We start from the raw sequence: 26,122 nt of genomic DNA, 5'->3' as shown, positions 1-26,122 counted from the left end.
CGGCCCACGGGCTGAGTACCTCTCTCATTGCAGGTTAGCATCTGGGGAGAAAGAGACACTTTTAGAGGCTTTTAAAATTTTATTTATTTATTTATTTATTTATTTTATAAAGCACCCAGCAGACCCCAGCATGAAATGACCACAGATCTGGGAAACCCAGAACCTGTGACCAGCACTGTCTCTGCTACAAAACGCTGAGCAGAGCCGTGCTAATTGTAACGTTTTGTCAGTAAGGTGCAATTTTCTTCTCTGTCGTCCCCACGAGAGCCATCTACGAAATTGTGGCAGAGAGGCCGTGATGGTCCTAAACCCACCCACTGTCCTGTTATACAACCCTGGAGAAGCCACAATACCTCCCCCCCTCTTTCACCCCCCTCATTTTTTAGGTCAGGATCGCTCTCGCTGTTTGTGCCATAGGTAGAGCCAAGGGGGCTCCCAAATCGTCGTGGTGGTGGTAGGAGCAGCAGTAGTAAAAATAGTAATTATAATTATATCAAGAGACTGGGCTGGAGCCAAAACGAAATCCCTTTTCACACATTTCTATTTAGATGTAATCTATAAAACTGCATTTTTATGTCAACACATTGGCAATGCAATAACCCTGTCGTGGAGGCTGGAATAGGCATAGGCACAGACATCTGCATATTTATTCTATATCAGCTCATTTTTATGTGTGTGCATAACGACATGGCACGTCAGGATTTATTCTCTCGTGTTCACTGGGATATATATATATACATAGCAGTGTGTCATTTGCACAGCAAATGCTAAATGCCTTCAGTTTGTTATCCTGGGTGGTGCACAGGTAGCCTAGCCTTTTTTTTGGCCGCCTACAAGCTGGTTCAACCCTTTTATAGCACCAGAGGGGATCGCCAGGCTTGTAACTTCACAGAGGCAAGGAATTGGCCCTTGCCACTTGTAGCTTCGAAAAAATTAGACTAATTGCATGAGGTGCTACCACTTCCCTCCTCTGATCTGGCATCTCCCATGGCAGCAGATTGTCTCTCTGGCTCATCCAGCCCTGGAGTCAGGCGGTTGTCAAGAAATGACTTTTTCCCCTCTGGTATTTTGGCTCTAGATCTCTGGGTTGGAGGACACATTTTTCAGCACCTGCTAATAATTTTTTAACAGATGCTAGAAAGGAAAGTTTCCAAATACGGCAGCTACAATCTGCTGCAGCCTGGGTCAAGCATGGACCACTAGGTTCATTTGCCCTAGAGATGGGGGACTAACAACGTCCATTGTCTTAGCGAAAATGTTGTCTTCCTTGAGGATGATGGTCGAGGCACCACCACTGCTGCAGAGCAGAAGCACACTGTATGCAAGGTCTCCTCTTAAGGCTGTAACACCGACCGGCTCCTCCGTCACTTACAGGGAGGAGGAAGCCACGCAGCCGAGAATGATCATTTGCATTTTTTCAAACAAACTTCTACTTAAAATCCAAAGGAAACACTCGGGCTCGTACAACACGTGCAGGTTCAAGTTGCAGTTCAGCCGCAGGAGGAATTCAGAAGCCCTGGTCTTCACAGAGATCAAGTCTAAAACAACTCTTGAAACAAATACCCACTGCAGTACTTCTGGCAACTCACAGTCCCACGAGTGCCACCACCCTTTGCTAAGCAAGTCCCCTGTCCCCTTCCCCATGTTTTTCTTGTGATAGTGTGTGTGTTTTCATCCACTGAAACTATTTGGTCTCATGTCCTTCCCTGGTCAGCAGGAAGCAATGGGACCTCAGAACAGCTCTTGAGAGGCAAGAGAAATAAATAAAAGAAAAGGAAATTGAAACAATAACAACAAACACTCCGTCCAGTGCAGTTTTCCATTAGGCTCAGAAGGCAAATGACAACAGGCGTGGAAGGCTGCAGAAGAGACAAAATGCCTCACAAGGTTTTGACACTCTCACATGGTACTGTTTAAACAGAAATACTCATTTCTCTCTTTCTCCTGCATCCAAAGCTGACACAGGGCTCAAAGCAGGAGAAATGGAGGAGGCTGGGCATTGAGAGTGTGCTTGCTACAGCTGGGGCTTCTTTTACAGTATTTTCCCAGTATATGTACATAATGACATATGCATGACATATATATATGATGTTAGTTAGGCCTCTGGACATTGTCTTTCTCCAAGAAGTCCTCACTCATCCTCATCCCAGCCCACATGTGATGGGCACACATGCTTTTTCCCTATCTGAAGCTCAGAAGTTATCTGTAAGCTCTCTTTCTGCCCACTGTAAAAAATAATCACTTTCCCAAAAACATAGGGTCAGAGCCTTAAGGTGAAGTCAGAGCACCCAGGTGAATGTAGTTTCCCCAACCCACTTTTAATTTCCGCTGCTTGTGCTACTCCTTTTCAAGTTTGGACATTAAAGTTATTTCCCTGCCAATGTTTTCTGCTTCCATGTGGCAAACGTTCCCCTTTCCAGTGGAGCAGGAGCCAGCATGGCTGCCTTGAGCGTGCATCAGCTTTGTGTATCCTGTCAACTCTTCCGTGGATGAAGTGAACAGTCCTGAGATCTGTTCTGCTCTGCCCTAGCCCACTGATGTGGCACCCCAAGTTGTAGTACATCATACAGGGTCAGGAGGCAAAGTACTGACTGGACGTGTTCCCTCGTAAATAAGGTTTTGAGGATGGTTGCCAATTTTATCTTATCCATGAAATATTTTCTGACTTTTTAGCTGGGATATACTAAAAAGTGTGACTTAAAAACTGAAGCTCAGACTTCAAAATTATTGCATCTCAGTGACTACTCATCTTCTTTGCTCAGATCATAGATGAAGGGGTAATTTGTCCTAATTGCTAGTTTGGTGCACTTAACCTGGGATCTGAAGACAAACTTGCTGTCAGACAAGTCTTTTGAGGTTGTTCAGCAACATACATAACAGAGGGTTGTGACTTGAATGGTGGGAAGTCAAACTGCCGGACACATGTTTAGCTGCTCTGTAAATGTTGTGTCTTCGGAAAAGTCCCAATCCATGAGTACTTCAGTAATGAACTGGAAAGTAGTTGAGGTTTTCTAACATCTTTCTCTTTGCCTCTATTAAGGGGCCTGCTTGTGCAGTCAGTAGCTCTAAGTCTCGAGGAAGTGTGGCAGATTGTTTTCCTCTCCCTTCAGCTTTGTTTTCATATTCTGCACTCTGGAGAGGAACGAGTCTAATATTGTCTGTGTACCGTTCCTTTTCCACATAGCTTGAACGTCACAGCCTCTGCTGAACAAGACTGTTGCTGAACAAGCTATTGCTAAGGATGTAAAAAAAAAAACCTCTTTGCCTCACATGAATACGTTTTGGAAAGCTAGACCTTAAATGCGGTTTGGGTTTTTCAGTCTGAAGGTGTATTTTTGCATACTAAGTTAAAATACATGTAAAACGAAACAAGATTTCATCTCATAGCATAGGCTAAGTGCCAGCTTCCAAAATCTGTATTTCAGGGTATGTTTTAAGTTTAGTTTCAGTCTTCAGATTGTTGTTTACTCTGCTGTCAGCAGACTTTTGCTTCTGCTATACTCCTGCCCTTACGATGCATGTATTGATGACTGCTTAACTCTTGCCAGAGCTCGTCTCCCATATTGTGAATAAATTGCAGCTTGAAGTTGCCACGTTTTGCTCGCATTGAGTTGTTGCTGTTGTATTTATTACAGTGTTACTACGGCTCTGCCGTGATGGACTTTGAGTTGGATTTCTGCTCCTCTCAGCAATTAGATGAAAAAATTATGGTGACTTGTCCCCTGATCTGCCACCTATAAATGCTATGATATGATTTTTCATATAGTTAGTCAGATAATTGCCAGAGACATATGCCAGCTGGGACAAGCCCAACGTGCTGAAAAACAGCTGAAAAACCCATGGCCAGGCATATAACTCAGGGCATCACGCACCCCTTACAAACAAATCCAACAAGGGTCCCAGGCATGTGATTTCAACCACATCATCCTCTCTGCCTCTATTCTAAGCAAAACCTACAGCAACTTGTTTTAGGGTGGTGTGAGCTGGTCCTGTGCTAGGAGGGGTTACACTGCACCCTGCCATGATCAGCATGCGGCGCAGGGCTGGGACGCTCAGAGAGACAGGGGTCAGGGATGAATGCAAGCCATCCCACGCTGATCCTGAGCCCTGATTGAAGCCAGGTGGCCATTTCTGCAGTCCTTACTCAAGCCAGGCTCTCCTTGTACCAGCGAGACTTTGGCCTGTGTGAGGACTGCAGATTTTGGCCTCTGACGTGCACTGTGGTGGCAGATTCCTGCAGAAAACTGCTGCTGCTGCAAGGCCGCCGCTCGGGGCCGTGCCAGGAGAGAGCATGGGGGAAGGGACACTTCCAAACGAGAAATGGACTTTTTTTTTTTTTTCTTTTTCTTTTAAATGAGCGATTTGTTGGCTTCAGGCAAATGGCAGAAGGTTTTACTGAAAAGGCTTCTTTATGGGATTGTGGTTTTGCTTGGGGTAGCTGAGAGAAGTCTGTAAACCCCAGGAGCTCGGGGAGTTTGACAGGTTTGACAGGCCTTCCTGCTACTTGTGAACAGGAGGCCGGGACGAGTGCTCCGGAGATCACCGCCCCGTTTTCCATCAAAGCTTGCTGGCACGGCAGAGGAAGAGGGAAGCTGCTTTTTCCCCCCACTCCGTTTGCTCGTTTGGAGGTGATCTCAGAAATTTGCATTTCTGGGTCTTTTAACCTCCGTGCGTTCTGGGCTCTCCTCGGCATCACATTCCTGTCAGCCTTCCTGGGTTTAGGATTAGAGCCTCCTGCCGAGCCCTGAGCACCTTGAAGGGGGCATGACCACAAGTATTAGCTAGGGGAAAGGCTGGGGTATGCCGGCTCCAAAAAGCAGCCCTCTCACATGGATCCCACCAGCATGGTTCTCCCTTCCTGGGCCTGCTTATCCTACCTTACCCTACACGCTGCCCTGGCCTGAAGTGGTGGGCAGAGGGGAAAAGGAAGATGGAAATCATCGCCCTCCTGTCCCACTCTGTGCCCCCAGTCCTGCCCTGATCCTGTGAGCACTCGCTGGGCTTGCAGGGCCTGGGTTTCTGGGTTTCTGTGACTGCTCAGACCATCGCTGGCCAGCAAGCTGCTGTTGGGGTCGCTGCCCCGTGCTCGTGGCACAGGGGAAGCCTGGAAAGAATTGGTAGTTCATAGAAAACCTACACGCAAAGAGGAATTTCCTCTTTCTTTGAAAGGCTGTAATTTAATTTAAAAGGAAATCCAGCGACAACTTCCTGGGAAATAAATGGCTTTTTGTAAATCTCTGTGGTGAAAGGCTGCTTAGCTGAAAATCAGCTGAATTCTTCTTACTCTGGTTTCTAATCTGGCCTTAGTTCCTAACCCAGACCAAAGCTTTGGGAGCTGCAGTGAGCTCTGACACTGCTGAGGGCTGAACAAACCCAGGAGATTAAGTTAAGCTCACGAGCTGAAGCCAGCCTCCGGGCTGTATCGAGCACACAAGCTGGAACAGCGCTGGGAGCCAACCTGATCCTGCTAATACCCGAGCACCCCGAGTCTCCTGCCTCCAGGATCCCCAGCACTGGGGAGGTCACTTTTTTGGGGACCGTAATTCCCTCCACTTACCCCTGACAGAGCTTGGGCTGTCCACCTGGTCTGGTTGACCCAGACGGACGCTCACAAGCTTTATTCAGCAGCAGCTTAAAATGTAGAAGCATCGATCCCATAGGCAAAGCACTGGAGAAGGCTGGTCGGGCTGAAAAAAAATAAAAGCAAGGCTTTTGGTGTAAACCCTCCAGCTCCGTTCTGCTTCCCTGTCTCTTTCTGGTCTCACTGAGGCTGTGTAATACCATATATTTTTCATTCTCCTATAAAGCTAGCTGCTGGTTCTCTGGTCTCTTACCATTTCCAAATACCGTCATGCAACAAATGTTTCTTCCCCCTTCTGGTCACTCATGAGACACTGGGGCTCCTTCCACACCACCTAGCTACCAGCTGGCTTCTCTGAGCAAGCTGATAACGTAGTTTCACTCTTCATATACTGCTGTTCAGCTAGGGTGATGACCACAAGCCCTGAATGACTATGGTAGGGCTGTGCAAGCACAGCAAGAAGTGACCTGTGCCCCAGAGTGCATCATCTGAATAAACTGAATAATAATGGTCCAGTTGTATGAGAGGGAACTGATGTCCACAGAGCGTGCTTGGGGGAAACGAGCCTGTCCTGGTGGTGCTGGAGCATCCCCACGTGCGAGTGCCCTTTGCTTGGGTAGGGGGTGTATGGCGCTGCCGTTCGATGTGAACTCGGCTCCCACTCCACAAGTCATTTTCATTTTGCTGGGGTACGGAGCTGCAGCTCAGTAACTGATGTTAAGGGGAACTTTTAACACCTCAACAGCAAATGGAGGAGAGTGTTTCCCATTAGTGGCTGAGGAAGTAGTGCTCCCGTAACTTCAGCCTTGAAAGCTAATGAAGCTCAGATTGTGGCCGTGGCCTTTGAAGTACAGATGCCTGAGGTCAGTGCAGTTTTCAGAGGTGCCAGTGCTATGCTCTGTCAGTGTGTTAGTCTGGGCGAGGGCCCAATAACTCTAATCCTGTAATCATGTTTCTGTAAGCAACAGCATTTATTGTGCAGATAGAGGGGGATAGCTGCAGCAGTAATTAAATCAGGGGTATGCTATGGAGGAGAAGCCAATCCAACCCTGGAATATCATTTCCAGTAGAGGAAGTTACAGCCAACTACGTCAGTAAATAAGTAGCAAAATATTGGAACCATTTTAGTGAGAGAGCGCAGGGATGGAAATGACTTGCTTGGCCATCTAATCCATCCCCCTGCCAGTGCACTCATGCTGGTAGTGCGGTGATGTTAATGCACTGGCAAAAGCCAGGCAAAAAAAGCGGTGGCTTGACACTCCATCCTTGGCTCACACTAACACACAGGGGGTAAGAGAGCACAACGATGAGCTTGGCACCTTTAGCTTGGGATTTAATTCCTTCTCTCGGGCTGTTTCACAACCTCGGGTCACGTAATATGCATTTTATGGCTTCTAACGTAGACCATTATCTGCCAGGTATGTGTGGGTTGTCAGAAGGACATGAAGGCATATACCACTTTAATGTGTGTGGGGAATATATATATGTAGATATGGTTCATCAAGGAGATGGGAAGAGCCTCCAAAAAGCCATTCTGCTCTACTAATTACTATCTGCTTAGACATATCTGTTGTTTTATTTTTTATAACCTACTTAACTCCATTATTGACGAATCTACATGTTATGAATATACATATGCTTTTAAATCAGACATCATCTACATTAAATAAGCAGTGTATGAATATACGATATACAACAACTATTTTTAAAGGGAGAAGTGAATGAGAGTACATTGTACTCCTTTCTTATGCAGATCTCTCTAACTTCAATGGGGGCTCTGTGTGCGAAATGGCCGTAGAATTGGTGATGAAGAATCCGTTCTGAATACCAAGGAAGGACGGAAAATGCTTGTTTAAAGAAAATCTGATGGCACGCTGCAGATTTCAGCTGTACTGCACAGATGTGCACACATGCACGTGTACCTCTACATGTATGTATGTAGGCAAGTATGTATGTATATGCATATATACGCACCCATTTCCTTTAGCTCAGTGCCTGAAAGTTCATTTCTGGGAATCCTGATTCTTGATATATTATTTGTAAACAGAGGGCCAGGGGACTGGAGCATTTCCTTGACTTCAATGGATGATGAGGCCTCAAGCTGTGAGCTCAGATTGGGACCTCTAAGTATCCCGCTGCTCCCTAACAGCTTGCTGAAAAATGACATAATTTGTGACATCAGCAATATGCTGTTTTAACAGAGGTTTGTAAAACGCTTTCCACCCGCGTGTGCAGGACAAAAACACCGATCCTCACTACACCAGGAAGGCCCCCTTCTCAATTCCTCACCCACCTTGCGTTCCCCGGACTTTTGAGGTGTATGTTGCTGTAAAGTCCTGACATTTGAAGAGCGATGGGAGGTTGTTTGGCGATGTCTGCGCGAGAGCTCCCGCCCCGTCAGTGCCAGGCAAGATGTCACTTTTCAGAGGAGCGGTGGCTGCCAGCGGGAGGCTCAGCGATGCAGATTTTAATACGGAGATTTAATTTCAAATACAATTCACAGTTTGTGCATGGCTGAAAAATGTTTCCTACCACCTGGATGCTCAGGACACCGTTTTGGGATGAAATAAATTTCAATTCGGACAATGCCTTTTCCTTCCAAGTGATGCCTTTGAAGCGTTTCACAGCTCTGCCAACAAGATGTCGTATACAATTCTAATAGTGGCAGCAGAGAATGCACCAAATTGAAAATCGCCCTAAATAATATTAAAAAATAACCACTAGTCTTGGATAGAAAGATGTTAGCCTGAGATTGAGTCAAATGCCGGAGTTTTAATGATTTTTGCAAATGCTCTGTTTCATACCACAAAGTGAAAAGAATGATTTGCTTCTTGTAAATGATGCTGCATCTGGGGTGGATTTATTTTAAAATAAGATGCAAACTAAAAATAAATAAATAAATAAAAGAAAAGGGATATAAACAGAATTTTAACCACAATTAGAGGATCATGCCTGCAGCTGGAAGAGGCTTTGTTGGGAAGGACCCCCCGAGGGAGGTCTCCTGGCACTGAGTGACCTCCTGGGAGCGAGGTCTATCAGAGAGATGGACCTAGAGCTCCCCGTGGATGGCAGGGGAAAGTAGCTGGGGAGATGGAGCACCTCCACAGGTGACAGACAGGGGGATGAGGAAAGCACCTGCCTGTTTAGGAGACCATTCCCTATTTTATTATTTTTTTTCAGCCCACCCCAGTCTGCTCCCAGAGGCAAAGTGCACTGAGATGAGAACATGGAAGAGGTTGATAAGACTCCATGTGAAAAAGTAGAGGGTTTTTGCTGCTCAATAGCAGTGTTGTAGGCCTTCCTCACAGAAAGAAGGAAAAACATATATTCTTCAAGAGGAGAAATAGTCCATTGCTGTGGATATTTAGGCAGGAGGCTATGGTCATGAGCACAGCTGGGGAAAGCATAGAAGTAGAAGTTTCCTATTCTTCCTAAGCTTTTAGGTTCCTCTTTTCCCCATTTCTTGCTACATCCCTGTACATTTTATAGCATCGTGAAACCATAAGACTAGAAAGAACTTAGGGGTTTACCTTACCTGGCCTGCTCCAAAAAACCCTCATTGCCTTACTTTAGTGATTTACCGTGCAACTGCTCTTCAATTAGATGGGTTTTTGTTGTTGATGATATTTTAAAAATAGCTGAGGCGTTTGCACTTCCATTTGCTGTGAAGTAAACTGTTTTTTGCCTACTCTTGTGCCCAAGGATGACTCCAGCGGGGAGGACAGGCATGCAGCTGCCCCCTCTGCCCCCATCCCTCGGCCACCTCTCAGCCTCTCTCCCCACACCCCACAACCGTGGTTTTTGTAATGCTCAGAGGGACTCGCTACAGCCCTCTGAGGTTTTTTGAGGTGGCAGTCCTCTGCTGAGGTTGGTAACCAAATGCACCAGACGGCCAGAAACACAAGGCTTGCACTGGCATCTCACTGGAGAGAGCATTCGCCATGGGCAGAGAGGGTTTGTCGGTGTCCTGGGGATGACTGGAAGTGTGCATGGAGGGGGAGCTGGGAGAGGTGGAGAGCCAAGGCTCGGCTCACTCTGCCTACCCCTTTCTATATGCTGAGCTGGGGGCTTGGAGGATTGGCACCATGAACCAGGCATGCAGGCGGTGTGCTCTTTCTGCTCATCCACAACCGGAGAAGCAAAATGCGGCGTGGAGACACAAAATGATTTCTGCTTTTGCCCGTAGCACTCGCTGATAACAACCCAGCCCCGTCTCTCTGGTGATTTCTGGATTTATGCACATTTACTTTGGACGGAGAGAAAGCACTGCCCTTATTTTCATACTGGGTTCTCACATGAAATAATGGGGGGAGAGGAGAAGGAGGAGGGGGAGAAGATGCAGCTGCAAAAACAGTCAGTGAAACATAAAAATCCCTATTGTTTTGTTGTAGCTCTCAGTGCCCTTCAACTTCTGGGCACAGACAGGGCCCCCCCCTGCTCAGGTTCAATACACAGGGGAGCCTTGGGGCTCCGAGCTCCCTCCCTATTTTCCCTAAGCCTTGCTGTCAATTGTGCTTTTGTTCAAAGAAAAAATTTAGCCCAATGCATGCTAATTTATAGCCAGGGAGGCAATTAAAAAAAAAGTTTATTATCCTTCCCTCCCGCCCCTCCAATGGAGTGTTACAGCAGCGGGGTTTTTCGGTAAACTCGACACAAACTGATGTCAGTAAGAGAAGGGGGGGGAAGAAGGCCAGGAACCAAGCACAGATCTCTGCATCTTCGACATGTGAAATGGGACAGCCTTCCAATTCGCCCTGCCTGCCTGAGCTCAGGAACATGCACATTTCATGAAATTATAGGCACACAGGGAAAATACTGCACACTTGCACTGTACACCTCTCTCTCGCACACCCAGTTCAACAAGCATGACTTAAACATTAAGGAAAGAAGCCTCCTAACTTAGCTGCCATGCCAGCAAAGTAACCGTACATCCTTGCTCATCCCCTGCCACCAGTTTCCCTCTCCCTTGCAAGTATTTAATTCCAGCCATGGGCTTCTTGCTGATAAAGCAGGAGGCAGGACTCAGATCTGCAGCGATACATGCACCGCTCCCCCTGTCTGAGCTGCATCTCTAGGTAGGAGCGGGCACACAGAGTTAACACGAAGAGCTTCTGGTGGCACCCCGCAGTGCACCAGACCTGCACAAGCATTGCTGTATTTTAGGGACTGCTGCAAAAGCAAGCCAAGAAGGAGGTCAGGTATCAGGAAGCCTAGACCAGGTCTTGTCAGCAGCATGGACTTGAATGCTGTATATCTGAGGATACTGTGGTCATGTGCCATGCAGGGACAGGGTTTTTACCCTCAGCAAGCTTCACTTTGGAAAATTCCTGGTGTGTGTGCTTGCCATCACAACCTTAATAATGTTAGGAGTGCTAGCAGAAATAGGAATAAAATCACAAATGTAAGACCCAAAGCTACGAGGATCTACGTGTAGCACCTTATGGTATTGGCTTTGCCCCACAGATATGGGAGTTTCATGGTTAGTCTGGGAAGTGACAGCCCCAAAACAAAGTGAGGATGTCTGAGATTTTGCCCACGGGTCACCCCATTCCCCGTATCCCCAAGTGCAGGAGGAGAGTCCCTCTTCCAGTGAGGGATGCTCACAGCTGGGGGGAGGGAAGGGAAGGGGAAGAAAGGGTGAGGACCCTCGTTCTCCTTTCTCTTCATCTTCCTCATTCCCTTCTCCCTTCCCAATTCCTTCCTCCCGGCAGCAGGGAAGAAAAGCAGAAAGGAGCACCCCAAAACTGTTGCCAGCACCCCCAGTCCTTGTGCCCCCCACCTGGCTTGGTGCTAAATCCCCCAAACCCAGGGTGCAGGGAGAAATAGAAAATAGGGCAACACACCATCCCTGCAAGCTTTTTTTCCCCCAGTTGCTGATATTTAAAAGGGGATCTAGCACCCCGCACTGCCCGGGAGCCTGGCCGCTCGCTGAAGGGACCGAGGGAGGTGGCGGTGGGAGGGCTGCAGCGAGGGGATGGATGAAACGCAGCCAAAGCCGGGCTTGCTTTCTTCATTTTCTCCCCCCTCCTCCAACTCGAAACGAGAAATTACTGCCCGAGGAGCAGATACTCTGTCTTACTGGCTCGTAAAAAAAAAGTTTTCGGAGGCTGATTTCCACCAGAAACCTCTGTTTTCCGTTGAAGGCAGAATTAAGCCGACACGCGTGAGTGCGTGCTGCCAGAGCTGCGCCGCGCTGCGCCGCGCGTCGCGGGGAGGGAGAGCAGCGGAGCAGGGGGCTGCAGGCACAAACCCCCAATTTTGGGGAGAGCCACCTCAGGGGGAGGACTGGAGCGGCCCCAGGAACAAGGAGGGACCCTTAGGAAGAGTTAAAGCTCAGTCTCGGGTTGCTTCTTGGCAGCGCAGGGAACACGCCGCTCCTGGAAGGGGGCTGTGGCTGGGAAATGCATCCCTTGCTAAAATACCGTTTGATGCTTGTGTTGAAGAGGAAACCAAAACAATCTTTTCCTTTCAAGCCCCGGTTTCAAAACAAAACCAAAAGAGAGAGAGAAAAAAAAAAAAAAGCCTCTAAATTTCCAACTGCAGCTTTGAACAGCTTTCCTGGCGATGTTTTCTTCAAAGCTCGCAGGCGGACTGCCCCTGTCCTCCCGGGGTCCCCCTGCCCTCCCTTCCCCCGGTAGGCTCAGAAGCTAATGCCCTGCTAAATAATTGCTAGAATTTGAAAAAAAAAAAAAAAAAAAAAAAAAAAGACAAAATAAAAATAAAAAAAAAAAAAAACGAAGAAGAAGAAGAAGAAGAAGGGAAAATGCGCACCAGCATTCAGGTGCTAACCTACTTATTTGAAAGTAATTTATTTTCCATTTTGCCCGTTTTCCCCCTTTAAAACAGAACGCTGAAAGAAAGAATAAGTGCTTTAACATTTCAATGTTGTGCTCCGGTAATTACTTTTTCACTTTTCCCCTAAGTTCCAATGTGAAAACCTCACAGGGGGGTCTTTGCTGCAGCAGGGCTACAGTTCCCAATCCCAAGCGCAAGATCTGCAATTACAAACCCATTCGGTGCCCTTCCCTATCATTAATATGCACAAAATCCTGCTGCTAATCTTATAATCTGTTTTGTTTCATCAATTGCTTGCCTAGCACCGGGCGGGAAAGAAAGAGAGGGAAAGAGAAAGGAAGAAAGAGGGAAAGAATAAAGCCGGAAAACACGTAAAAGCTTCCTAAAGTAAACTGAAAAACAAATAAATCGGATTTTATTTCTTATAAAGCGCAGGTCGTTAGGACTGTTAAACGAGAGCGGGGTTTTCCACTGCAGGGGGATCTGAGAAATTCAGGGAGAAACCTGAAGGCAAACCCAGCACCGGGAGCCAACGCAGAGGTTTGCGACTCCCGCTCCTCCCGAATGAAGTTGCTGCAGCTGGGGGCTTTTTGGGACCCCCCCCCCCCAACCCCGGCGCTGCCCCGCGCCCTGAAAAAGCTCCCATGAAACAATGGAGGCGCAGGATTTTTGGAAATCCGCTCCCCCTCTATAGTCCCCCCACCCCACCCCGGCGGGGTATTAAGGGAATAAAACAATCTCCGCCGCACGGGTCCTATTGAGATTAATGAAAAAATTATGCAAAAAAGGGGGGGAAAAAGAAAAAGAAAAAAAAAAAAAAGAAAACCCAATGCCATATCTCATTTTCCTCTCCCTGCGCCAGGCCTCGCCTCCGTCCTGCCTTGCACCTGATGATTTATTAACGCAATCTGCGGGGATAGCTACAAGCGCGCCCAGCTCCGGCTTGTCCCCCCAGCTCATCGTCTAAGTAATTGTTTCTCATTAGTCCCGATAATGTTTTAATAGCGTTACCCATAATTTAGCCGGCCGGGAATTAATAACGGGGGGTGCCCTGGGCCGCACGGGGGCCATGGCTGTGGGTTCACCGGCTCAGCCCCAGGTGCCAGCACCGGGGGGAGCGCTGCGGCCCCGACGGCACGGAGGGGGTTCTTTATTTTTTTTCCTTCCCCCCCTCCCCTCTTTTTTATTTTCCCCTCCTTCTCCCCTTAATTCAAGCAGAAATAAGCAAAATGTTTAAAAAGTGCTGCTCAAGAGACGGAGGGGAAACATAATAAGCGAGCAGATGGGAGGAATAAGCCGCTGCGACTCCATACGTAAAATGGCCATGGAGGCGGTGAGAAATGAAACTAAAAAACAACTGTTTTCTATTTACAAATTTAAATAAACAGAACAGCCTTCCCCGCGGTGTTTGTCTAAGTGCAGCAGCATTGCTGCTGTGTAGGTCATGAAAAGGTTGGTGCATAGTTTAAAACTTCCCATTCTGTTAATTTCTTAAAGAACAGTCGTTCATAGTCTGAGCACAAAAGCTCATGATTTAATGAGGAACAGAAACAAAATCTCTGATTGTTGGTGTTTCAAACTTCATTGGAGTCCTCTGGCAACCACAAGTTGATCCTCTGCAGCTTCAATACCCTTTAGCCCTCCATATAAGAGTACATGCTGAATAGAGGACAATGCCTGGTTGTTATGTTTATTTACCCTTACTACAAGCTGGGTTAACCTCTTCAAAACAGCTTTACTAAGCCCGTTAACCACACGGCCCACATGACCTGTAGCCGTATCCCTAATGTGATGTAAATCTGACTCGAGACCATATGCACAAGTTCTGCTGCATTGTGCCTCCGAAAACTACAAGTTTATTGCCGGCCAGCCCTGCCCGGGCTCCGCGCTTCCAGGAGGCAGCGGTCTCAATAGCGACCACTCGAAAACCAGAGGAAAGTCAAGAGTCTCTCATTGTTGGGGCAATATTTTTAATGGCTGTTGCACATATACAGAAGGGGGGCGGCGAGAAGCCTGTACAGGGTAATGATTTTCATCGCAATTATTTCAGCTGGTGCATAATTATTCAGGGCTTTGCCCTTTCTGGCGGGACTTCTGCACAGGGACGGGAAGAAGCGAGGGCTGAAGACTGACCCGGTTTCCACGTGTTATTTTAACGGAGCTCGCCGCTTATGCTGTGCTGTTATCCTTTCATGAAGTCAAAATCCCAAATCTGCAGTAATTATCATCATGTCGCTCGGTCCGTGATGTAACTTCATCGCAGGCTATGAGTACAGGAGCGAGCGGTGCTTCGAGTCGGGAATACTTTTCATAATTAGCAATTCTGGTGAGCAAATTATGACAGATCTGCAAAATGTAAATGAATTTCTGCTTAAGCGTGATGTATTTAACTTTTTTTTTTTTTTTTCTTCCCCCCAAGTATTATAGTCATCTTTTAAAACAGCTACTGTGGCCCCATGGGGAGAGCTTCATTTACCAGATCATTTTTTCTTGATGGCTGTGGCAAGCGTAACAATGTTCTGTGCCTGCTTCAGTAATGGCATGTCTATCATGCTCCCGTGGAAAGTAAACGCTCCCTGGAAAAGAGAGAATATAAAGTTCCTGGAGGGACCTTTGGAAATCATAGCTTGTCTTTTTCTTAAAAAACACATCCGCTAGGCCAGATGCTGAGATCCCCCAGGCAGCTGGAACAAGTTTTAGGAGAGAAACTAAACACGGCGAGGCAAACGCATTTAAAAAGAAATGCGGTGGGAGCCCAGTGCTCTAAAGATGAGGCAGAAAAAAGGGGAGAGAGAGAAGTGAAAGCAGGGGGTGCTTCAGCCCACACAGCCTCTCCAGACTCCGGCATCACCCCGTGAGCTGGGCTGCGCACAGGGTGCCAAGGGGGGGAAGGCACAAAATGCCCTGTGGATGGAGGGCACAGCCACATAGCGAAGGGGAAGAACCATCATCTTCCTCAGTAAAACAGACACAGGGCTCTGGAGGGAGGTGTGGGGGGGATTTCTGCATTTGGGGTGTGCGGAGATGGTGCTGCCGCACCTCCCCTTTATGTCTCCCCTGCCTGTGCCCAGAGCAAGGGGCTGGGATGAAATCTGGAAAAAAAAAAAAACAAAAAACAAACAACCAATAACTGCAGTAATATCACAATGAGTGCCATAATACTGCCCACATCTCCTCTGGAAACAACAGAAGGCCCACCTGAATGCTGCATGTAGGGAATTTCCCCGAACTGACCCCAAACTAGCCCATACACCTCAGCAGCAGTGATCAGAGAGCCAGAGCAGATCTGAGCTTCACTTCATATTTCCAGGGACTTTGTATCAGTACCGTGCTGACAACTTCAACATAATTAACTATAAATTGCAGTTAAACAGAAGAACACGTATTAAGTAGGGCCAAACCTGAGTTGTTACCTTGGATGCTTTAATCTACACTTGTGTTGAAGAGACAGGACCTTGAGGGTAAAACACTGTGCATCAGGATAAGCTGAAGTTCAGTGGGGAAAAAAAAATCTTATTTGTAATGCTGACAGTACTTTGACACATTCTTGGCAAAACAAACCCAAAGTTAGGATTCTGAAGAATTTAGGACTGAGGGCCCATCTCCAGCATTGCATCCCTGTGATGTGCACAGGATGTGCAGCTCTTGGTTTGCTGCTGCTGCTGCCGACACGGGACCCCTGGCCAGTACTATATTTGACAGCGAGTGAGGCGAGGCAAGGAGAGGGAAGAAAGACAGCGGCGGGTGTGCATGTGCATGCCCAGGAAGAGCAATGCAGAGCAGAGTGAGCGGCTTATTGTTGTCTATTTTTCTTGGAAGGATTGATAATAATTAAATAGAGGAATCTAATAAGCAAAGTGAAAGTATTGCCCATTTACAGAAACGTTTATGAAATGCGTTGCTCCAGTGGCGTATTTAGTTTGACTGAAGCAGTATTAATTAAATACTAAATCACATTGCAGAACAACTAAAACAAAAATCCATCTTACACAGTAATCTAATACAAATCAGTATCATTGCATGTAAAGCCAGGCTGTATTAAACCCATTAACAAACTAATAGTTAAAACTCTCATTTTATTCTACATAGGATTTCATACTTCAGCTTGCAGTATTTTAGGGGGGGTTAGAGAATAATGAGACTGACAGACAGTCGGTCGTAGATGTTTCAAATTGAATTTCTTGTTTACAGAGCAACCATTCAAACCTACATTAATAACAACAACAATATTAATATTAATAACAATAATAGTTATATTAATAGTAATAATAATAATGAAAATAATCCACGTCATGCCTTTTCAACAAAGGCAACACCTCAGCCATTTTCACTTACATTTTTAAACATTTGCAAAAAATGCAGCCTCACATTTTTCCATTTATCAACTCTTGTGAAAACAAATGAGGATCTAAATAAATATTTTATGACATTATTCTCCAGAATAACTTGGGTCCGTGCCATGGTCTAAAACTACTGGTTGGTGCAAGATATATTTTTTCACTGCAAGAAAAATGCACTTTAATTGTGCCTATTTTTCTATGAGCATTCAGTCACATAATACATGTTTAAGAGCAAAATTCACACGTGGGGTGATGGTGACAAGAGGAGATATGCTAAGGTCTGGAAGCGTCCTTCCTAGCCGTGTGAAATGGCAGAGTTAGGAGCACAGCTGTCCAAAGTAGTGTTGCAAACAGTCTGCAGGAAGAGATGGGCACCTAGCAGTGGCACTCCTGATGGCTGGAGGACTGAACCATGCTTTGGAGGTCCTGTCCATCCCCCTGCCTGCATATAGGATGCCCCGAAGCTAGGCACCTTTGCAGGTGCCCAAGTTGAGCAAGATGAATCTAGGTCAGAGTTTTTTTTTCATTTATTTTGAAGGCAGAAATTGATTAAACAACATGCCTGTCCCCTGCTCATTACAATAACCTGTTTAGAAAGGAAAATGGGATAGCAGTGTGTGGACACGTGAACACCGAACCGCTTCAGATGCATGGTGCGGTCTCTTGTCAGCGTGCAGCTGCAGTTTCAGTTTGTTACCAATCTGAATTCTCAAAGGGAAAAAAAATAATGTTTATTTTCTAACAGCAACGAGCAGCACAAAGAAGTTGGCTTCTCTGCCTGTTCACTCCGAGGCTTAATTTCTCCCTGCTAATTTACAGTGTTGAGCTGAAGTCCAGAAAAAGAAACCAATTTTAATGCCATTGAATATACCCTATTCACTGCCTCTCTTTCCACCCACAGGTTTCAACAGATAGGAAATACCAGTAATTACAGCTTTGTCCCCATGCTCTCTTTTCCAGCTCTGGTAGATGAAATTTGCCCGTAACATTCTTTTGATTTTCACCCACACTAATATAAAGAAAACGAGACTTTCTATAAACACCATTTACTTTGATAGTGCCAATCTGGGGATCGATTTAGTTATAGATCTAAATTTTCTTTTTGGCTAATTTTCTCAATGGCATCACTCTTCCAGCCGGCACCTGGACTTCCACTGGTTAAACTCTTTGTTGCACCGGGCGAGGAGCTGGCGGTGTGAAATGCAGGTGCAGGGTGCAGGACCAGGCTTCATATTGGTGTTTGCATGGCCTCAGCACCATCGCTGTGTTCATCCATCAGGGAGGGCAATTGGGAAAAAGCAAGGAAGGCAAAAGCGGGCAGTTCTGGGAGTCCTCCCCAGGTGAGGAGGGTCTCACAGCTATACCCCTGTGGACAGCCCCGGGGATGGTGCCCAGAAATACGATGTAGTAAAGCCCATTCACTCCTCTTCTCCCTGCCTGCTCATCCAAGAGGCCTGTTGGGGCCTCAGAGGCCTCCAAGGCCTCACTGCTCCGCCTCCATCTTTTGATGTGGCCGGTGCCATGTCACTTGCTGCATCCCATGGGGTCTGCACTCTATCTGAATGCAATACGTTCGCCGTAGCATCCAGCCCTCTGTTATTTCAGCAGTAACACTCTTAAAACCATTACAGCTATTTCTGCAAGGTGCCGGCAATGATAGCCTTGGAAAAAAAGTGGGCATGGTCAGCCCCCAGAGACACAATAATCCAGCCCACAGGTGAAAGAGGTGGTAATGCAGGGTTGACAGACAACAGTCACGTTCACAGGCATGAGTTTATGAAAAGCTGATGGTGTAGGCTTATGAAAAGGGGTTAAGTTATACATTAGGAACTAAATAATGAGATAAGTTTCCAGGTGACTGTGGAGAGGCTGAAGAGATTTGGAACCAAACCTTGCAACACATGGGTTTGGCAGAGTTTGTGCTTGCACCTGAAGAACCTCCTTTTAGGTTATTGTAGCCACTACCAAAACCAACTCAGGTCTAACAAAGCTCAATGTATGACCGGGGAGCTCTTTACTGACAACTTAGAAGACAACACTGGCCATGCATTGCCATGAATCATGGACACAGCTCTTGAATGTGTCACACCTATACATCATTTCTAGAGATTTCCCTCACCTATTGGAAACAAGCATCATGTAGCAGAAAGAATTTCAGCATTGATTTGTTAAATGCCATGGCCCAGGGATGAACACATCACATCAATGCAGTGGTTCCTGAAACACAAAGACCTTCTTTTTGTGCGTGTATATGTGTGTGTAAAGGCATCCAGGGACTTCTGCCCTGTGAAACTTTTTGGGGTAGTTAAGAGCTTGATATATCTATACTGCCATCTTGTAAAAGTAGCATAAAGTTTATGGCAAGAAGCATTTTCTCTTCCTAGGAAATAAATGGCCAGAATTCAGAGTTAGTCATTTCTATATCTGCTAGGGATCAACACATCCAAGGGGGACCAGGAAAGGGGAAGAAACTACAGAGCCAACTCTCTTGCTAGCATTTATCATGCATGGAAGAATTGTGCTAACTTTGTGTGGACAGGATCTCCAGTGAGAAATCCTTTCATGTTTTTTTCAGGCCAGGGAAAGTAAAGTCTCATACTTCTTCACCTCTCCTGAAACCTTTTCATCTAATATGCAACGTTACGTGGCTCATGTTGTTTTGCTCCCTCCACCTTTTGCTTCCTTGGGTACCACCGGGTAAACAAGAGAAGCAAGCTGGCTAAAACTATCAGGGTACACAGCACTTCAGGGACCGCACAGCTATTTGGCACACTTGTCTCTGAGCAGTGGCTTGGATGAAAGACAATGAGTTAATTAAAGTGAAATAATAATTGTTCTGGGACATGTGGGACAGCGATCAGACAAGCAAGTCCCCCTTGGCTGACAAGATGGAAGAATTAGAGGTACTCCCACACCTGGGAATGCTTGTGGTGTTTTCCTCAGCATTTGTTCTTTCTGTGCCTCTATGCACGTCCATCTGGATGGCTGTGATGAGCTCTCTGTGAGGGCCACTGCAGACCCTCAGTTCTTACACCACTGGAAAATATTAATAACTTGCATCAGAGCCGAATGTTGGGATCAGCTTTCCTAAGGGGTAGCAAGTACAGAAATTTCAAAGGACCAAAGAAGTCCTAAAAGCTCCAGAAAGTCCACTGGCTTCCTGTTCGGTTACAGATGTGACTCCAAACGTGAGCGCTGGTTGTGAGGACTCTGTGCTCCGTTTTGTGAACCACTTCCATTGCTATTAATTACCTTGACTTTTGCTAATGAACCTTTGATTTGATGGACTGTTCTATCAGATCTCATTGTACATGTAGGTAAAGCTTTGGTATGGAGGGAACTCTGGTACTCTGGCCTGTGGAATAAAAAGGAGAAGAAAGCCAAGGCCACGTTCCATTAAATTGTACTACTGACAAGAAAGCACCAGCTGCTGAATTTTGAATTAATTGTAGGTCTAAGATGGGATTTTGAATGTCTGTGGAATTGCCAGCAGATCTCTGCATCTAGTTAGGTGACTTGCTCAGAAGACGAGCAGACCCTTGAGTGAGGGGAGGTCCTCACCCTACCTGAATGCTTCCTGAGATGATGTGCACCTAGGGCCTAGCAGAGGTGGGCGAAGGGGGACCAGGGAGCTCTGGTAACACCAGCCAGAGATTGTGTGTGAACACAGCCATTGTCCAAACAAATAATTGTGGAAGTCCCCTTCCCACCCCTGTGACCTGTGGGAGCACTTTCGGGCAGATGTCAGGCTCAGTGGAAAAGAGCAGAAAGGGCAATGCCAGGTGGCCAAACCTTGTGTGCCTCTGGCAAGGGGAGATGGAGAACTCGTACAGACAAACATCCTGAAGTCCACAGATGCAAGAAACATCTCTGAACCACAGTTATCTGACAAAGATTTGCTCTTTTCGTTGTAATTCAGTGGATCTTCCACTTATAAATCCCCAAAATCTAGCTATGTCTTTTTGGAGACCACAAAAATAAGTGGAATAAGCCCACTAAAATTTACCCAGCTCTGAGGCCATTATCTCTAATCCTGCGCAACGTTAAACTGTCCTAAGGAAATGAGAGTGTTGTGTTCTGGAAGAATGGCAGATTTGCTCTTCTGAGGAGGGAAGGAAGCAGGTGGATGGCAAAAGGTCCTCCTAAAAAGCATGGCATTCAGGAAGATAATTCCCCCAGGGATTAAATGAAAACACACATTCTTTAAGCGCCCCCCTGCAGAGGAAATGTGGAAATCTCTGCTTTGGGGCTTAAAAAGAAGGCTTGGGTTTGCTTACAGGTATATGAACAAAAGAAAAGGGAGCCCAGCTCGCAGCAAGTGGAGCTGGGTCTGTGCCTGGGGGAGGAGTGATTAGCCTAACCACAAAGGAATGACTTTCCCTTGAAACAGAAGGTTGAGACCATATTTTTGGGGAAGTCAGGAGTAGGAAATAAGCTAACAGCTGTGATGGTGCTGAATGCAGGTTTAATTAATTTTTTTTTTCTTCTGCAAGTTGTAGCCAAAGAGCCATCAGAGAGAGCTGGGTCATAATTCCACTTTTTTTTTTTTTTTTTTTTTTTTTTTTTTGGTGAGCTTCCAAAGGTTAGTGAGCTGCTAGGAGATGTTCAGTGATATCTGGGTCAACTGAGAATGCTTTTTAGGCTATAGCAAGATAATGTCTCCCACTCCTCTCTGCTCTCTGCTGTCCTGCCTCCAAATCAGATCATCTCGCACCTTTTGGCCTTCTCCTAGCATTTTTGCAGTAGGTAGGAAATGACAAAATAACTAGTGAAGTCACACAGGACAAACTGAAGACTCCACACACAGCAAGCTATATAAACAGAGCTGTTCTGGTTATGTATTTCCATATCCTCTCCTTTGCTCTCTTTGATGCTCACCACTTTTCTGCCGCAACATTTTGTGAGGAAATGCACTTAGAAATAAAATATTTGGGAAAAATAAATGATCCCTGGAAAGGTTTGTCAAAATTTTCTTTTTGGCAAGAGGAAATGCTCAGGGAGTCTCTGTGACCTATTGAAGCAAGGGGTGGATGGGGAGGGAATTCTGCAATGTATGTATGTACACCAGCAAGTTTCTGCAGCCACCTTGTTGATGTGAACAAAACTTTAAATATCACCACCTTTTGTTTCTTCTCACCTGTGCAAACTTCCACCAGAGTGGAAGCAGTTAGCTGGTTCAGAGGATGTGTTGCTTTGTAATGCCAGACACAGGCGGCAGGCTGTTTGTGTGAGATAGGATTCTGCCTCTTGGAGAGGATGAAAGGACACAAAGGGTCGAGAAAAAAAGAGCAACAGCAAGATGAAATAGAGATTAATTTTTACCTCAAATAAACCCCTAGCAGCAGTACAAGAACTCTGACAGAAAAGTCCTCTCTAGAGCTCAACAGGTAGGCAGGACTTTGTGATCCCTCCAGTCCACCGTGGGGCAGGAGAGATGAAGAACAGGGACCTACAAGGTCCTTTACTTCAGTCTTGAATCGTGTAATCTCCTCTGCCTGACATTATCATTCCCAGCCCACAGACAAGGGTCTGCCTTGCCCTCTCTGTTTCCCCTTGTGTGAGCCAGGCAAGCTGTTTTTCCATTTTATGGCTCGCTCCAAACTGCCTGCACTGCTGAGGATGGCCATTTAGGCCAGGATGGGCCAGAGGATCCTGCTCTGTCCAGCCACAGAAACTACTTCAAGGTCTCCACTTTGCACTGAGCAAACAGCCTGTTTAAGATCCCTGAACGAATGGCTGACACAAGGGTCATGTTTTCGCTAGGTTCCCTCTCGCTGATGTTGTTGCCTTCCTGTGTGCTCCTGTAGAGTAGGAAAGAATAAAATTAAAGAAACAGAAGAGAGTTCTAGGAATATTTGTGCTTAGTTTCCATCTTCCATCTCTGAAATGGATAGGGAATGGAAGAAGCCTAGGGAGCACACTGATGCAGATGCTGCTGCCAAGGAAAGCTTTATTTTATAGCACAAAAACAGCTTGCTGGACACACATCATATCCAGACAGTGAGCAACATGGTTATTACACAGAAAAATGAAAAGTAACTAATATTAAGACTTCAGTATCCTCAGATGCCCTTAATTAAGTCATTTAAAATTAACTTGAGGCTTACAGTCATTGAAGCAATTTGTTAAATACAGCCTAGAAAATCTAATCTGGAGGTAGGTGCCTACAGGACACACGAAAAGCATTCGATCCTGAAGGGGAAGGTGGCCATAAAATACAACGCAGGCAAGAAAAGTAATAGCAGCGAAGCTCATCCTGTCAACAGGAACGGAGTCACCATTATTTTTGTATTCTGTATTTTTTCTAATTTCAGGTTCATTTGCTGAATAGGGTTGAACAGCCATCCCTCACTGCGATTCTCTATTTCAATTGCCTGAGCTCTTGCAGAAGGCTGCTCCAGCCCCGTGAGAGCGGCAGCCAGCACAGAGAGGAGTGGCAAGGCAGTGAGGCTGCTGTTGCTGAAATTAACCGAAACAACATTTTGGCTGCTCAGGCCTCTGAATTCCCTCAGTAAGCCTCAGAAAGTGCCATCTGGTCTGAACATGACACCCCGTGTCAGGCCCTGCTTTGGAAACTGAGAGGGGCGGCCTGTGGGCGCTTGCTTCACCTCATAAGCACGGCCGGGGAGGGTGCCTCGTGGCCTCTGTGCTCTGCTTAGTGTTCAGCAGATTTTGGCACCGTGACAAGCTTTTGGCACCGTGATTCTCAGCAGGGTCACGTCCTGGAGGACGGGACCTGCTCCTGGATGGACAGGGATGGAGGTGCACAGCCACCGTCCTCCTGTGCCCGGCTGACAGGGAAGCGACGTGGCCGAGAGCATTGCGGCCCCTCTGCCCCTGTGTGCTGAGCACAGGTTTCTGACGGGTGGAGGAAAGCAGATTTAAGATCCACCGAAGGCAAGGAAGTGTTTTGCATGAGTTTCTGCCCTGCTTAGGAGCTTTTGTGGCCCCGCACAGTTAAAAGCTGTCTCCCGCTCACCCCACCTGGCACAACTCCCTCAGGACTGATCGCGCCAGCGTAGGAACTGATAGAGCACAAGCAATTAGCTAATACGACCCCTTCTGCTCTGTGGGAAGGGCTCAAAACTTGCCCCCAGATGGGTCCTTCTGAGAGAGAAGCCTTCAGCTGTGACACAAAGCACACTTCTAACATCTTTTTCAAATAATAACGTTGTACAGAGAAACTTAAAGCATTAATATGGGCTCTATCACTATTTATTTATCGATTTATCTCTGCACTTAGGAAAGGTGGCAATGTCACACAAATCACCAAATCCCCCTGTGCTGCCTTCTTTATGCGGCCAACAGCAAACCTGGAGCCAGGGACATCCATCCCCGTGCCACCAGCATTTCCCCAGCCGGGTTCCCGGCCTCCCCTGGCTGAGGGGAGCAGGGCTGGATCCACGCAGAGCCCAAAAACACAGAGAGTTGTGTATTGAGGTGATACACCACAATGTGCCACTGGTCCCCATGGGTTTCTGGGGTCCCTGACTGCCCTGCTGGCAAGAGGGGGATGCTGTGGGGAGACAGAGACCTCCCCGGGCCCTGGTGGGAGCTGGATGCGGCCCAAGCGCGAGGGCGCATCGTCTCCAAGATACAGTGGCTTGGGGTAGCTTGTCCCAGACAAAGAGCATTATAAGGGAGCCACTGCTGGAAATTTCCATTCCTTTGTTGGGTGGATGCTGTGTAAATAAATGCATTCCTAAGATTTTTCATAATCCCGGAAAGGTCTGTAAAAGAAGCTCTGCAGCCTGTCAAATCGCTAGTGTTCATATATATTATTCCTCAGCCGCCGAGCACACGATATACAATGGCAGAGAACATAATACAAGAAACGTATGCCAAAGGCTTTCTTAGAAGAAGTCTGTGCATTCGCATACGGCGCGTTCAGATATTTCTCCTGCTTTACTCGTTGGGATCTAAAATATTCAACCCATAATATGGCTTGGGTTTGTGAATTACCGACCTTAACTCTAAATAATCCTTACCTGACAGGCAACTTTGGTGGCAGCGTTTAGCTCCCTATTCCCTGGTCTGATGTGCAGGTGCTTTGAAAGCATTTATAAATTAGTACACGGTGTAAATGTGTAAGCAACCTTTTACTTGACACTTCTGTTCTTCCTTCTGTCCGAATCTTATTTTAAAAAGGGATGATTCAGGAAGATCCGGTTACAGTAATGATACTGTGCCTGATGTATTTACAAATCAAATGGCTCAAGAATGCACTTCTAAAGTCCCACTTACTTGTCATATGCAAACAGATAGAGCAGGTATATTAATGTATCTGGTGTATTGGTACTGTAAACATGGGGACTACGTACACAGTAAAGAGCAGCACTTTCACTGATAGAAGCAAGATCTTTTTCTTGAAATAAGCCAGCAGCTTCTCCCACTAACTCTGCCCCCTTGGACTCAGTTAATCTGGATTTATAAACTCAATTCTCATTTAATGCATCTCAAATACTTCAGAAATTTAGTCTTTTAGTCTACCAAAACAATGTTTATTACCTTTCTTCTGCATTTTTGAACACACTCTGACATTTATGTTATACTTACATTTTCCCAACAGCTACCCCTGCTTTCTTTACGATAAAGTTTTTAGTCTTGGAAATCACATCCCCTAATAACACAATTTTACCAGAACAATACTGAAATGATACAGAAATAATACTTTTCATTTTCAGACCTCAAAGTTCCAGACAAAAAAAAAAAGAACATTTAATAAGTAATTTTATAAAATACAAAATGTACTTTCTCAACTCTTGTCTTTTATTTGTCCAAAATACATCAGTACCATTCCCTTCCTGCATATGCTATTTTTCAGTTACCCAAAAAAAAAAAAATCCAAACAAAAAAAAATCCAAACAAAACAGCCTAGAAGTCAAACCAAAACAACCCCCCAGATAGGACTTTCTCTGTAATGTAAGCCCAAGTAATTTTGGCCAGCATAGTCTCTAATTCCCTTCTGTTTGGACACTGTCACAGCATCTCCAATTCTGTCATGCTCATCTGAGAGGCAATTTTTTACTAACTTCAGTACTCACATTTGGGGGCTGCTCTGCCAAAGCATTTCAGCTTCCAGGATGACGGAGCCTGCTTCAGCCTTCTCTCAAAGAAAGATTATTATGGTAATTGTCTCTCTCAAACTGGAACAGATTATAAAAGCTTATTACTACTGTACTTTAATATAAAATACTGTTGACCAAGGGCAACAAACTTTTAAACCAATTAACAGCAAACTGTGATCCCAGAGACTGAAGACCAGTAACGTATCCACCATGCAAACAGCCACACAAACCCCTCACATTTATTTTTTCCAGGCTTTCAACTTTGATTAATAACATGGCAGAAGCATGCAAGCCTCGACCATATTAACCGCAGCTACATTTTCAGTCTCAATGACACG

The 26,122-nt window shown here is 46.0% G+C and overlaps 1 protein-coding gene and 1 long non-coding RNA gene across 2 annotated transcripts in view; one reads left to right on the top strand and one right to left on the bottom strand.

Moving 5' to 3' along the window:
- The window catches only part of LOC311444520, a 50,068-nt gene that overhangs the window by 5,527 nt on the left and 18,419 nt on the right, over positions 1–26,122 (top strand). The window lies entirely within an intron of this gene.
- CLYBL (citramalyl-CoA lyase) overlaps positions 14,330–26,122 on the bottom strand; it is a 156,040-nt gene continuing 144,247 nt past the window's right edge. Inside the window, exons 8-9 of the mRNA XM_084535704.1 lie at positions 14,853–14,952; positions 14,330–14,722 (exon numbers count right to left, since the gene is read on the bottom strand). Coding sequence (XP_084391830.1) covers positions 14,857–14,952 — 96 coding nt within the window. The 3' untranslated portion in view covers positions 14,330–14,722; positions 14,853–14,856. The remainder of the gene's footprint in view (positions 14,723–14,852; positions 14,953–26,122) is intronic.

The sequence above is a fragment of the Aythya ferina genome (assembly GCF_964211825.1).
Source record: "Aythya ferina genome assembly, chromosome: 1".
Taxonomy (NCBI): domain Eukaryota; kingdom Metazoa; phylum Chordata; class Aves; order Anseriformes; family Anatidae; genus Aythya; species Aythya ferina.
This window is presented reverse-complemented; position numbering and strand designations above follow the sequence as displayed.